At 38.3% G+C, this 14,175-nt stretch overlaps 2 protein-coding genes across 3 annotated transcripts; both read left to right on the forward strand.

Annotated features, from left to right (window-relative positions):
• Positions 1-48: 48 nt before the first annotated feature.
• fam217bb (family with sequence similarity 217 member Bb) lies at positions 49-4,934 on the forward strand. The gene is made up of 5 exons (XM_047149478.2): positions 49-174; positions 344-458; positions 1,428-1,503; positions 2,334-2,380; positions 2,469-4,934. Exons 2-5 carry the CDS (start codon positions 358-360, stop codon positions 3,625-3,627), a joined length of 1,383 nt encoding a protein of 460 aa, XP_047005434.1. The 5' UTR covers positions 49-174; positions 344-357; the 3' UTR covers positions 3,628-4,934.
• Positions 4,935-5,946: 1,012 nt separating this feature from the next.
• Positions 5,947-10,082, forward strand: pdrg1 (p53 and DNA-damage regulated 1). Of its 2 annotated transcripts, none has more exons than XM_017451172.3 (5): positions 5,947-6,097; positions 6,173-6,254; positions 7,278-7,352; positions 7,466-7,546; positions 9,149-10,082. In XM_017451172.3, exons 1-5 carry the CDS (start codon positions 5,951-5,953, stop codon positions 9,229-9,231), a joined length of 468 nt encoding a protein of 155 aa, XP_017306661.2. In that variant the 5' UTR covers positions 5,947-5,950; the 3' UTR covers positions 9,232-10,082. The 2 variants fall into 2 exon arrangements, with proteins under 2 accessions (XP_017306661.2, XP_017306662.2); XM_017451173.3 differs by having other exon boundaries at positions 6,173-6,248.
• The last annotated feature ends 4,093 nt before the right edge of the window (positions 10,083-14,175 follow it).

Below are 14,175 nucleotides of genomic sequence, written 5' to 3' on the forward strand. Positions count from 1 at the left end.
CTGGATTAGGTTATGTGCGCGTGCACAGATAGCAATAATTAAAATCTAGATTTGTCAGGAAATGAGCTCATGAAGCGGCTGAATAGAAAACGTATTTCCTACACACTGACTAATTAAGCTCAAGTGTCTCATTACGGATAGATGATCTGGTCGAGGTTGAATTATTCATTGCAGGTAAACAAGGTCCAGATCTACAACAGAGTGATGACAGGGAATGGTGATTAATGGTGGGGTATGTGCGGCTGTCAGTATTTAAGAAAACGCGCTCCGGCTGCGCGCGCGTCTGTGCGTTATAGCGCACGGAGAACTATAAATGTGAAATAAACGGGATTGTACTGTACAGCTAAAGAGACGGTGATGGGAACAGTGCTGCAGGACAGGACTCGACACAATGACCACTATCATCTCCCAACATGTAATAACCGAGCAAAGAGGAAAGCTTCAGGATCCGCCTCAAGGTAAGATCCATTTGTCTTTTTATTTTTTTTGTACTTCGGTTATTCCTTCAGGTACAGCCTGGTTTCGCGCGTGCCATCCCGACTCTGTTTCATCCATCTGAGTTCTGTTTATTAGTCAAGTCAGATGTTTTTATGATTATTATAATTATTGTTATTGTTCTCCATATAGAGTTGCAATCAAACTTATTCAACCCCCATTGCAAAACAGGTTTATTGTCAATATTTACAGACTTTCACCTGTTTACAATGAACAAATAAAAGAAAAGCAATTGAAATAATTCAACACAACGAATGCTTCAAGTGGTTTACATGGGATGATAGACACTTAGGAATGTAAATACTCAGGAAGATAAATACACAGGATGATAAATGCTCAGGAGAAAAATACTCGGGATAATACATACTCAGGGCAATAAATACTCAGGATAATAAATACACAGGACGATAAATACTCAGGACAATACTCTTGCCAATTAATAGGCAGGACAATAAATACTAAGGACAATACTTGGGAGGATCAATATACTCCAGTTTCCTCTCCCAGTCCAAAGACATACATGGTAGGCTGATTGGCATCTCCAAAGTGTCCGTAGTGTATGAATGGGTGTGTGAATGTGTGTGTGAATGTGTGTGTGATTGTGCCCTGCGATGGATTGGCACTCTGTCCAGGGTGTACCCCGCCTTGAGCCCGATGCTCCCTGGGATAGGCTCCAGGTTTCCCCGTGACTCTGAAGGAAGGATAAGCGGATAGATACTTAAGACTGTAAATACTCAGGACAAAAATACTCAGGATGATAAGTACTCAGGACAATAAATACTCAGGGCAATAAATACTCAGGACAATAAATAGTCAGAACAAATACTCAGAACAGAAAATACATGGGGTCTTAATTAGTCAATTATTATTATAATGCAATATATTATTACAACACAGACTCCTGTAATCACTGCATGTTGTTTTATTAACAGTCGGAGGAACCCTAACCCTAATGTGCCTCAAAATGCAGAAAAAGACCAAGAAAAAGATTCTTTGGCCATGGGGAATGTAAGTAGCCTACTGTACACTGCATAAACATTAGGGAGCTTGTAGTTTACATTTTCTACATGTCACAGTGACCCAAGGGGGAATATATATATATAAAATGTATTAAAAAAATATATAAAAATATGGTAAATTCAGATATATTGGGGAAGTCTTTTAACACAGTTGACAATGTACATGAGAAGGAAAAAGGTTTTCAATTTTAATGACAGTGGTCATTTGGGATCAAATGGCAAAAATGTTTATTTATTTCTAGCTTATATATTTATGGTATAAATAACATACTGTACATATTTACTGCATAAAGTGCCACCAAAATATAAACATGCCCTGTGATGGACTGCTATCCCATCCAGGGTGTATTCCCACCTCACACCCGGTGTTCCCAAGATAGACCCCGGATCTGCAGGACTAAATGAAGAAAAAATAAACAACAGTGACGGATAAAACTGCAGGAAACTATTAACTGTTTAACATTAATTATTAATCTAAGCAGATGTTTGTAAATGGAAATACATAATGTGACTATTTGGACATAAGCGTCTCTATAATTTAACATTTAATAAATAAAAAAAACACATTCTGATATTTTATCTGGAATATGAATCATGAGAAAGAGAAATGAATTTATTATAGGTTGTTGAAGTAGTTGGTGGATTCTAGTTAGGCCAGAAATGGTCAAAAATCCAAAAACTGATAATTGAAAGCAAAAGAATCACTATTTGGCAGTGCTGCATGACCTGTTACCTTTCTCACACAAGTTCTTTAATTTGTCATTTATATCTGCAGTTATTAATATCCCCCCCCCCCCCCCCCCCCCCCCCCCCCTTTAGGGATTACATGCACGAGAGATGAAGACAATATCTACATCTGTGGTTATGTGAGATTTTTAATTATGTTAAATGATCATTTATTACTATATTCAGTGTTTTAGTGTTCAAATATTAGAGCAAAATTTTGTTCTTTAGTCATCCAAGAGAGCTCCTGATCAAGTCAAAGCACAAGGTGTCTTCCATAAAAAATCATTCGCTGGAAAGACGCTACAGACAGAACCCACGGCAAAGCAATGAAAAAGACACAATGCTCTCCCGCTTGGCTCCTGTCCCTGCACCCAGACACGAGTCGACTGTACGAGTGACACATGAGGTCACGGACAGCGGCAGCGACCTTTCAGACATGGAGAGACTCCCAGAGCCTGCGTCCGCCACCAATCCTCCACTGCTTCACCTACGAGAAGAAGTCATCGATCCCTCTGACTTCCAACCTTCACGTGCTCCGTCTAGGTCACACGGCGTCTCCCATGACAGCTACCCTGACTTCTTGCCTCCGCCTTTTAACTCCTGGAGTCTCCGAGAGCTGGCAGTGTATTTAAACACGGATGGTAAAAATGTCCCTCGCTCAAGACCTGTCAACCAGTTCGAGAGATACTTGGACCGACTTCTGCAGCTAGAATGGCGGCAAATCATGACGCTGCACGAGGAGAGCAGCAAGTCCGTGTGGACTGTACGGCGTAGAACGCATTCCAGCCTCAGTGCCCCAAAAAGCATCCTGCAGTGTCAGCGTGCCTTCCCCTTCACCTTACTGTCTTCTGTCCATCCACAAAGCTGTAACCATTACTCTGTCTCCGTATGCACGTACCCTCACCACTCACATCCGCTGACAGAAAAAAGTGGACTTTCTAGGAGGAGCAGCAGTGAGACTCGGGTTCATCGTCTTAACAGACTCAGCGATTCTTCTTTGGACCATCTGAAACGCATGCAGGCCATTGGAAACATCCGGAACCCGCCAACACACAATCCTAACATTAACGTTCCTTCAGCTGTAGATCCTCCGAGGAGAAAGAGTTCAGGGGGAAGGAGCCGGTCCTGTGGGGACGAGAGCAAAGATGGTTGTAGAAGAACAAAACCTGAGACAAGAACAGAAACTCACCATGTAACAGACTCAAAATCAGTAGGTGTGACTGGATCTGAGAAAGAACCAGTCATTGGAAAGCTCGCTGAGAAACACAAGCATGTCAGGTTTGTTTTTCAGGAACAAGAAATGACACGAACATTCTCATCCAAACATCATTTGGATAGTTCTTCACTTCCTAAGAACCTTCTAGGAACCATCTCTGATACACAATAATCATTCCAACAGTTTAATATGGAGATATAAAAACCAGCAACTGAACTAAAACCCTTAAACTAAGGTTCTCCAGCTTTCCCCATTTTGGGGAAACTTTAAAGATTCTAAGAAACCGAATGTTTGACTCTTTTCCAAACTAGAACCATATTAAGAAGCTAAAAATCTCTAACTATACAAAGAACCTCACGAAGAACCCCCAGAGGAACCTGTTCTAAGAGTACAGGATTCAAATATATATATAAAAAAGAATGTACAGTATTTCTGTCTATAATTGGCAAGTTATGGAAGCTAATGTCTTTACATAAATGGTATTCTACTCTCATACAGAAGATTTCTCAAAAGTTCTATGGTTGGTTAATGGTTCTCCGCTTCATAAATGGGTTATGGAACCTGTCAAATCAGAAAATCCTTTGTTAGCGCTTTCGACATACAACCTACATTTTAAAGGTTTCCCCTTGAGGGACAAAAATGCTTTAAGGTTCTAGCTTATTGAAGATTACCTGAAGAAATCAAGAATACTACTGTTTGTAATTTACTTTACTGTTATTTTAAGTCTCATTCATTTTCCAGACATATTTACTTATTTCTTTCTTTCTCTCTCTCTCTCTCTCTCTCTCTCTCTCTCTCTCTCTCTCTCTCTCTCTCTCTCTGTTTAAAAATACACTTAATTTTGTTTATTTTATTTTATTATTTAAGTTAAAGTTAAATCAGTATTCAAGAGTACACACAGCATTCTACACACTCCAATTGCATACAAATTGCATTTACAGAATTTTGTTTAAAAAACCCAGTTTTTTTTATTGATATAATTTTGTTTATTGGTATAATTTACCAAAGTATCTTTAAGCATTTTGTAGTTGTTGCTCTGTTTACCTACAGTCAGTGCATGTTTACCCTGCTTCATTTATTCCTTTTTTAAAATTGTTTATATTTTCTGTATCATTTAGTATGCATTTATTATTACTTTAGAATATGTAAATATTGTTTAAATATATCTAGGTTATTGTCTTCCATTATTTGAATCATTCTGATATTTCACTTATTTTTGAGGAGGTCGGAAATAATTTGTTATGGGGTGCAACTATCAAAGTTTTCAGCAATATTTATTATTTAAAATCCTCTCTATTTAAATATTGAAAATATTTTTTCTATAAGAACTCTAAACAGTCCAATAAGTCACTTTATCTTACTTAGAACACTGTATCTGAATCTCAACACAAGAACAAATGTAATTTATTCATTTATTTATTATTGCTGCATGTTGTTGTTAATTATGGTTATTTTATTAAAATTACAGTATAACCGTTTGTGTCTTTTGGAATTGCTTTACAAAAATAAAATTGAGTATATGATATTTATCATGAGATCTAAATAGCTACCTCAGTTAAAGAACTAATGTAAACACATCTTCATAGCCACTGCCCAAAAGTAAGCTATCCTGTTTTTAATTAAGAAATAAAACAGTCCATATTGTGATGTTATTGGAAAATAATCAATGATAATGAAGCAGAGTTACTATTACCACCCTGATGTTGATTATTTTCCTGTAACAGCATGTCACAAAATGTTTTATTCCTCTCATAGTCTATATTCGTTTATTTATTGCGACATCATTATGTATTGCAGTACAGTATAACATTAACGCACAGGTTCCCAACCCTGGTCCTGCGCATTTTAGTGTTGTCTCTGTTCTAACACTCAACTAATCAGCTCATTAAATGAATAGTACTATTTTCTGTGTTAAAGCAGAGAAAATAGTAAAACTCCGGGACAAGGAGTACTCCAAGACCGGGAACCTGAGGATTACCCATATTACTATATTAGATGTGGTTATCGCGGTATACCGGTTTATCGTCAGACTCGTGTTAGTGCGTTGCAATATATAACAGCAACCAGTGACCTCTAGTGGCGGGTCCTGATGCTGCAGCCAGGTTTAGATCATCAACAGTAACTTAAACATACGGTTTTAAATCCATTTCATATCTGAATGGGTTTTTTTTTTTTTTTTTTTTTTTTTTTTTTTTTTTAAAGAGCTTTGTGTCTCTACCGGGTGTCCAGCATCATCGGAGAAAAAAAAAATCAGCAAAACAAAAAGAGTTTATTTACTATACTTGCTTAATATGTCCACCATTTTCAATCAGTACACAAATTTCTATGAGTCGAATTATTTAGATTCGTTATTCCTTGCTCATCGTGGTCTGAAATAAATAAATATTAATATACATTAATTCTATGATGCTGTACTTATGATGCATCCTACTTACACTTTATACTACTTACCTAAACGGACCCCCTGAAAATTAGGCGGAACTCATTTGAACAAATGTCGTGTTTCCCTGTACAAGGCGGACTTATTTTGCAGGGCGCAAACTCTTCATGTAGGAACAGCACGATGGATTCCCAGAGAGTGATGGATTATCTGACTGAGGTAGAAGTCGCTGCTGAAGATGTGCTCGCTGACAAACAGCAGGTATGAGCCGTAGTGCGAATATTCATTCTGATTTTGAGTCTAGAAGCTAAACTAGCTATCATCCACTAACTGCAGATTGTAGACCTGGACGCAAGAAGAAACAGAAACCGAGAGGCGATGAATGCTCTGAGGAACAACGCTTCTGATAACGGTAACTGTACGAAACAGTAAGATTTTAAAACGTCTGGTTATGTTTTATATAAAAGTCTTCATTTGTTGTATAACGTTGTTTTCTTCCATTGTCCTTGTATAACATAGCATAATACCTAACAATATAACATGACGTAACGTAATATAACATAACAACATAACAATAGTTATGTTCAAATTAATTCATCATTTTAGGTTGTTACATTCTGGTTTCATTAAAAAAAAAAAAAACTTTAAGTAAAACAAAATTGTACGTCAGAGTTATATCAGGAATAAAACATGATGATTGTTGTTACGGAAAAATAATCAGCTAATGAAGCAGAGTTACAGTGGCCATCCCAAAGTGGCTTACTTTCCTAAAACAGCACATCCTGAAGCATTTATTCCTCTTGTACCACACCAATTTTCAGCGACTCTGCGATTTAAAAAAAAAAAAAAAAAAAAAAATTCATTTATGACCAACGCATCAATTTATTATTATTTTTTTTTTATCTGTTTATGGTTACATTTAATGTTGTGGAACGCCATGAAAGTTGTTTCCTGTTGTCATTTACAACTATAAACAGTTGCTCCCTCATCGTCTTGTTCTCTTTCTTGAAATAAATTAAATAATAATAAATTTAAAAAACCATCCGGGTATCTCTGGATACTCATCCTATGAATTGGGACAAACTAATTGTAAGCTCGGACACTATTTAGGACGAATAGTAGGCGAATTGAGAAGCAGCGTTACTGTTACAAAGTGAAAGTGGAGACTCCTTCCATAAGTGTTCAATTAAATGTCTTCTCCCGGAAAACTTCAAAATATGTATTAGTGATTACATGACTTGTCTCCTTTTTTGTTTAGGTTATAATAAGCGTATTAATATATAAAACACAGTTTTGCAGCTGCACTACTGTCAGATCTGCTGTTATAGAAAATGAATCAACACTTTCTGACCAATCAGAAGCTAAATTTAGCAGCGCTGTGGTATAAATCATTTTATCCATTTGCAGGCAATTTCAGCATTCTCATTTGTATTAATTACAGACAAAGTCAAGGTTTGCTTTGGGAACATGTTCATTAAATTCCCCAAGGAGAGCACCAAATCCATGATTCAGAAAGGTAAACCATTCTCTTATAACACATCCTGCCCTGTTTCACAAAACGCTTACTCAGTGTGTTTATTATTATTATTATTATTATTATTATTATTATTATTATTTTCTCCTCAATAGATCAAGAGCAGCTCGAGCAGGAGATAAACGACCTCCGGAAAGGTCTCAAAGCAAAAGTAAACCGGCTCAATGACCTTCAAGGTATTCTGGTCTTACAGTGATGTTAAAAGCAATGCGCATTAATATAACATGCACAGCATCACGCCGCCTTGTTTAGGAGCAGCTCCAGAATTATTGGCACCCTTCAAGAGAATGAGTACTCATTCTAACTTTTGTTTGGCAAAATGTTTGCATTTTTAAATAGAGATACATTTGCTTAAACATTGGTCAAGTATTATTGACACCCCAAAAATGAAAGTTTTGTGGTATGATAAGTTGTACTAAATTCCAGTGTGTAAAGGTTTATTGTCCTGCTGCATGCCGAAGTTCCTCCCGATTCATTTGGATGCATTTTTCTGTAAAGTGGCAGACGGAATGTTCCTGTAAATCATACCATCATGATTTATATCATCAATAAAGATTAGCGAGAATGTTCCAGAAGCAGCCATGCAAGCCCAAGCCATGACACTACCTCCACCATGTTTCACAGATGAGCTTGAATGTTTTGGATCATGAGCAGATCCTTTCTTCTCCACACCTTGGCCTTTGCATCACTTTGGTAGAGGTTAATCTTGGTTCCAGAACTTTTGTGACTCGTCTCTGTATTTCTTTTCGAATTCCAATCTGGCTTTCTGATTCTTACTGCTGATGAGTAGTTTGTATCTTGTGGTATGGTCTCTATATTTCTATTCTCAAAGTCTTCTTCGAACAATGGATTGTGATACCTTCACCCCTGCCTCTGGAGGTTGTTGGTGATGTATCTAACTGGGGTTTTTGGGTTTTTGTTCACAGCTCTCACAATGTTTCTGTCATCAGCTGTTGTTGTCTTCCTTGGCCAACCCATTTGGTGTCTGTTGCTCAGTACACCAATGGTTTCTTTCTTTTTCAGGACATTCCAAATTGTCATATTGGCTATGCCCGATGTTTCTGCAGTGCCTCTGATTGATTTTCCCTCTTGTCTCAGCTTCAAAATGGCTTGCTTTTCTCCCATAGACAGCTCTCTGATCTTCATGTTGGTTTATCCTTTTTAACAACAAATGCGGTCTTCACAGGTGAAACTGAAGCCTAAAATCATGAGTAGATGTTCAGAGCTATTTATTGTTTAAACAGTCAAACTAACAGGACACACCTGGGTAACAAGAAACACCTGTCAGTCATATGTTCCAATATTTTTTCTCACCTACAAAATGTGCTCTGTTCTACATGTCGTTTAACACATCTACATATAAATAACAGGAAGTAAAAGCTGAAATTCTAAACACAAATTCTTCTCATATTCATATTTTGATTTCAAACCCAAATAAAAAAATAAAATAAATAAAACCCCCACAAGAAGTGAATTGGCCTTGCTGTTCCAAGAGTTTTGGACAGGACTATAAATGCTCTTATACGAAAGATTTAGAAATAGACTTCTCCACACCCAGGTTGGAAAATGAAACCCGGTGCTTGTCTTATTCATTTTATTTATTAATTTTGGCAGTCCCAGTAATTCTGGAGTTGGCTGTATGTCACTGGATGTACAGAATGTTTCCAAGCACATTTGTAGGAAATGTCCTAAAGTTGAGTGCGGTGTTAACTGCTCACAGATTGTTAATGATCGTTCTCAGAAATATTAGCAGTGAAAACCTTTGGTTTCTTTTGCAGGGAAGCCTGAACTCCGGGGATACAACCTGTCTCCGCTGACCGGCGATGAACTCAAGGCTATGAATAGCATCCTGAAGCGATAACATCAGCTTCGAGTTAGAGTTAAAACGTGAGGAAGAAGAGTGATGAGGGGTGGTTAGAATCGCATGAACGTGACGACAACGATTAGTGAAAATACTCGACTGCGCACTCATACACACTGCAGGGATGCTCTGAGCATATATGCAAACTATTGTTGCACAGCGTTGATAGCGTTGAGTGTGGAAGTTTGCACCCCTTCACTGGGAAACGATGACCTCAACAAGACATTGATATTTACAGACGTTCCTGAAGTCAATAAAAGGGGAAACATCTAGTGTGATATTTCTGACTGAGTTAAAAATGCGCCTGTTGTTTGTTTTGGATGTTCTTGCAAATCCCTTTGATATATTTTTCTTCCCAAAGTTATTTTTCTTCCAGTCTTTGGCTGTGTCTTTCAACAGTGTTTTTCTTGTTATCTGTTATCACCTTCTCCAGCGCTAGGAAAGGTCAAACTGCTTGAGTTTTAGGACTTGTATGGAGTATGCGCCACATAATCGCAGACAATAATAATAGTAAAAATGTGTACTTGTCAATATTTTGAAGAGTTTTAAAAAAATTATTTATGAGCAGACGTTATATTTCTAAAAGGAGTTCAGTGTCCGCGCTTTGTAACACTTACTCTATGGGAAAGTCTTCAGGCCGGATGACTTTGCAGTTTTTTAGTCACATGACAAGCTGCTTTTTTTGTGTGTGTCTTATTAACATCAAGACTGAGAAGTTGCTGAAGAAAAGTCAGTTTATAGTTGCTATAATGTATGTAATAACAGTTATCTTGTCTCATGGATGTTCCACGATGTTATACAGTATGTAACAAACTGCTACAAAGTTCATTAAAAGAAAAATAATAATTTAATCCTTGAAAAAGATTGCTATGATTATAAGAGGAATAAAATGCTTCAGGGTTTGCTGTTATAGGAAAATGATCAACTTTAAGGTGGTAATAGTAACTCCGTCATGCCATGCCGTTAGTAATTTAGTTTCCTATAACAACACGACATGGAGTGTTTTATTCCTTAATTAGCACAGTGTTTGAGTTGTTAGATACGGCATTATGTTTTGTAGATTTAAAAGTAAACAAAATAGTGGTAAATTATTTCAATTACTCAACCAGAAACGAAAGAGAGGGCGCAGACTTTGCTATGTATTTGCAGTGATTTTCTGATGTAAATGTGTCAAGTCAAACTCGATGTGGTGATATTAATGTAGAGGCAGTTGTACAGCTATACAGAATCTTGATTTACTTTGGACAGGAGTGTTAATTGGGAATGAATAAAGGATGAATTATGTAAATAGTGGTATTGTACTTTTATCATATATGAATAATGTGTACCGGAGTGCATTCCGCCACCAGGGGGCAGTATACCAGCAGTGTTACACACTGGGTACGAAGGAGTTATTGTGGGTTTTTATGCTTATTTGTGGGTTTTGCTTTATCCACAAATCACCGCTTTAGGCTTTGGATGCCACAATATAATTTTATCCAGAAGGAATGTTGTGTGGTGAAGCAATAACGGGAGCAATTTAAAACCTCAAATCAACATTCTTCCTAAAATGTGTTGGAGTTGTGGATCCTGATTGAGACAATTGCTCTTCTATAGGAAAATCGTGAAGCTGGAAAATTTGATGTGGGTCAGTGTGTTGCATAAAAGCGGTCAGGATTAGTAGTAGCTTATGGAGTGGGTACACACACACACACACACACACATATATATATATATATATATATATATATATATATATATATATATATATATATATATAAAAAAAACATAACTGCTCAGCAACATGGTGGTACATTTAGTGTATTAATCATGTTGCAGTGGGGTTCTAAGGCACCTCTTACACGAAGTGGGGCAAAAAAAACCACGAGTGCCCAAAGGGCATTTACAATAATTTTTTAATATAAAGGAGCACCCTGGAGACACAGTTTCTCTCACAAAGGAGTACCTATAAGGCATGTCATCTAGTTTATTTCCATGTAAGGGAGGCTATAGGGTACTTCATCTCATTTTATTGCATGTAGGAGAGACTGTAGGGCATCTCACCTCATTTTGTCGCATATAGGGGAGGCTATAGGGCACTTCATCTCGGTTTGTCACATGTAGGGGGGCCTTTTGGACACATCACATTTTCATGCATGCAGAAGAAGCTATATAGCATTTTATCTTATTTTGTTGCATATAGGAGAGCCTTTTGGGCACTGCATCACATTTTCCTGCATGTAGGGGTAGCTATAGTGCACTGCATCTCGTTTTCTGCACTGGAAGAGAACTCATTAGGGCACTTCATCATGTTTCCTTGCACTATAGGGCACTGCCTTACATGTTCTTTACTGCAAAGGCAGCCAGGAGGACAGTTGTTCATGTTTCCTCGCAAATATGGGCATCCTTGTTTAGAGGGCATTTCGTCACATTTATTTCCATTTATAAACTTACAATTAGGGCACGTCTTCACTTTCCGCCACTGTAATTGCACCCTAGAGGACACTTTTATCAAGTTTTATCTACCCCCGGGGCGTTGTTGAATGTTTTTCGGCCATGGGCAATCCCCCCTCCCTCCAAGGCCACCAGTGCCTGGTTGCATAACATTTAATGACCTGCGAGGAATGTACATGTCCCTGTGGTTTTACTGTGTAAATTTATCTGTAATAAAACATAAGCAAGTTACCCAGTTTATACTTTAACACTGTTCAATCCCCCAAAAGATCAACAACCATAGACTGCGAAAGGACAATGTTAATGTAATGTGGGAGTATACAGTTTATGTAAAGGCAGAAGTCCATCCATCCATCTTCTACCGCTTACTCCTTTTCAGGGTCGTGGGGGAACCTGGAGCCTATCCCAGGGAGCATCTGGCACAAGGCAGGATACACCCTAGACAGGGTGCCAGTCCATCGCAGGGCACAATCACATACACACTCACTCACCCATTCATACACTACGGACATTTTAGACATGCCAATCAGCCTACCATGCATGTCTTTGGTCTGGGTGAGGAAACCGGAGTACCCGGAGGAAACCCCCGAAGCATAGGGAGAACATGCAAACTCCGCACACACATGGCCCCGGCAGGACTCGAACCCCGGAAGTGTGAGGCGAACGTGCTAACCACTAAGCCACTGTGCGCCCGTAAAGGTAGAAGTGAATCTAATAAATTCTGAGTGTATAATGGTGTCTTTAGTGTATTGTAACAGTTATGTCTCATCATAGCATGTTTAGTATTTCCAATGGATTCCTTTAAGAAATATAAATAACAGACTGTCTGATAGTTATATAAACACTAAACCAGGTTTATCCAGATGTACACATATGAAATGACAGTTGACGCGTACAAAATGTGTTGATTGTAATATATAATTTGCTTCACCCTGTGATTACTGAAACATGTCTACAGATCATTCCAGGAAACGTATAATTGCATACCTGATGCATGAACAGTATATTTTTTCCAAACACCTCATTTCACCTCAAGGCTTAAGGCCTAATGAAGGCTCTACTCAACCCATTTTCCATACCGCTTAACCTACACAGGGTTGTGGGGAGCCTGGAGCCTATTCCAGGGAACTCGGTGCACAAGGCGGGGGGACACCCTGGATGGGGTGCCGCCCCATCGCAGGACACAATCACACACACTTTCACATTCACACGCTATGGACATTTTGGAAATGCCAATCACCCTACAACCCATGTCTTTGGACTGAGTGAGGATACCCTGAAGCATGGGGAGAACATGCAAACTCCGTGCACACAGGGCAGAGGCGGGATTCAAAACCCCAGTTCTGGGGCTGCGAGATAAAAGGGAAGTGGTAGCTCAGCGGTTAAGGCCTTCTGATCAGAAGGCTGTGAGGTCAAATCCCAGCACTGCCAAGCTACCACTGTTGGGCCCTTGAACAAGGTCCTTAACCCTCAACTGCTCAGTTGTATGAATGAGAGTCACTCTGGATATGTGGAACCAAAAATACATGTATTTTGTATTATAATTTTATTAGGTTTGCAACAAATGTTTTTGTTTCTGTTTTAATCAATTGGCTGAGGAACTCACAATTTGGAAGTTGCGTATCTGTCAGTTTCTACCATCAATTTTCATCCCTAAACCACAGCTTAAACGATAATACAAACACACTTAGCATTTTATATCAAAGTGTTCCATTATCTTTTTGTACCAAAGTGGATTTTTTAATTTTTTTATTTGAGCTGCACAGTAACAAATGTTGGGAAAATAGGCTTTAAGATTGTGAATGATTAGTGACCTTTGGATGGAGCTTCTGTTATATCATCCTTCTGGGTAAAATACTCTCACCCGCATCATTTCTTTAAGCAGAGAGGGATCCATGATATAATATCATCCAGGTTTGTGCAACTCTGTTTTTTTTAGCAGTGTGAGGAAAAGCAGTAGGTTGGGACAGCACCATCAACACCACACAAATCAAGACACATGGTTAGACAATTCCCTGACAGGAGAGACATTTTGAAAACAGCTGCGGTTCTGTTGATTCCAAAAAGCTGTGGATTTTCCATAATGAGGTTCCTTGGCGGTGTTTCGTTCTGGTTGGAATATGGACGGCATGCACTACACCTGACCTGAAGCTGCTGCTGAGACTGTAATGACATGCTTGAAGTATTGAGACATGAAGTGGAGCTTAGCATGGTTGGAAAAATAGTTTGAATAGCACTAGATGTCAGAAAAGATCACCAGTAACCCTATGTTCATGCTAGCAAGCAACACACTGCTTGTGTCATTTGTGAAACTGTGAAATTTGGTTGTTTGATTTACATCTTACATGCTTTTATTGAAAAGGTTTTATTGGAGATTAGCAAAGCCAACTAACTACGTACACTCACCAAAGGCACCAATGATTTCTGCTACTTCCTTCCGAGGTTCTTTGTAACAATTACGCCCATATAATGAGATTGAGCTGTTGTATATGACTGGTTGTATACAAGATG

Source organism: Ictalurus punctatus, chromosome 21 (assembly GCF_001660625.3).
Source record: "Ictalurus punctatus breed USDA103 chromosome 21, Coco_2.0, whole genome shotgun sequence".
In the NCBI taxonomy this organism is placed as follows: domain Eukaryota; kingdom Metazoa; phylum Chordata; class Actinopteri; order Siluriformes; family Ictaluridae; genus Ictalurus; species Ictalurus punctatus.

What these genes read in the sequence shown, in the direction of transcription:
- fam217bb (XM_047149478.2), top strand. Translation starts at nt 358, where the DNA reads ATGGGAACAGTGCTGCAGGACAGGACTCGACACAATGACCACTATCAT. An exon ending in GCTTCAGGATCCGCCTCAAG is followed by an intron (nt 459 to 1,427) that starts GTAAGATCCATT and finishes TTTTATTAACAG; the next exon opens with TCGGAGGAACCCTAACCCTA. An exon ending in ATTCTTTGGCCATGGGGAAT is followed by an intron (nt 1,504 to 2,333) that starts GTAAGTAGCCTA and finishes CCCCCCCTTTAG; the next exon opens with GGATTACATGCACGAGAGAT.
- pdrg1 (XM_017451172.3), top strand. Translation starts at nt 5,951, where the DNA reads ATGTCGTGTTTCCCTGTACAAGGCGGACTTATTTTGCAGGGCGCAAAC. An exon ending in TGCTCGCTGACAAACAGCAG is followed by an intron (nt 6,098 to 6,172) that starts GTATGAGCCGTA and finishes CACTAACTGCAG; the next exon opens with ATTGTAGACCTGGACGCAAG. An exon ending in CGCTTCTGATAACGGTAACT is followed by an intron (nt 6,255 to 7,277) that starts GTACGAAACAGT and finishes TATTAATTACAG; the next exon opens with ACAAAGTCAAGGTTTGCTTT.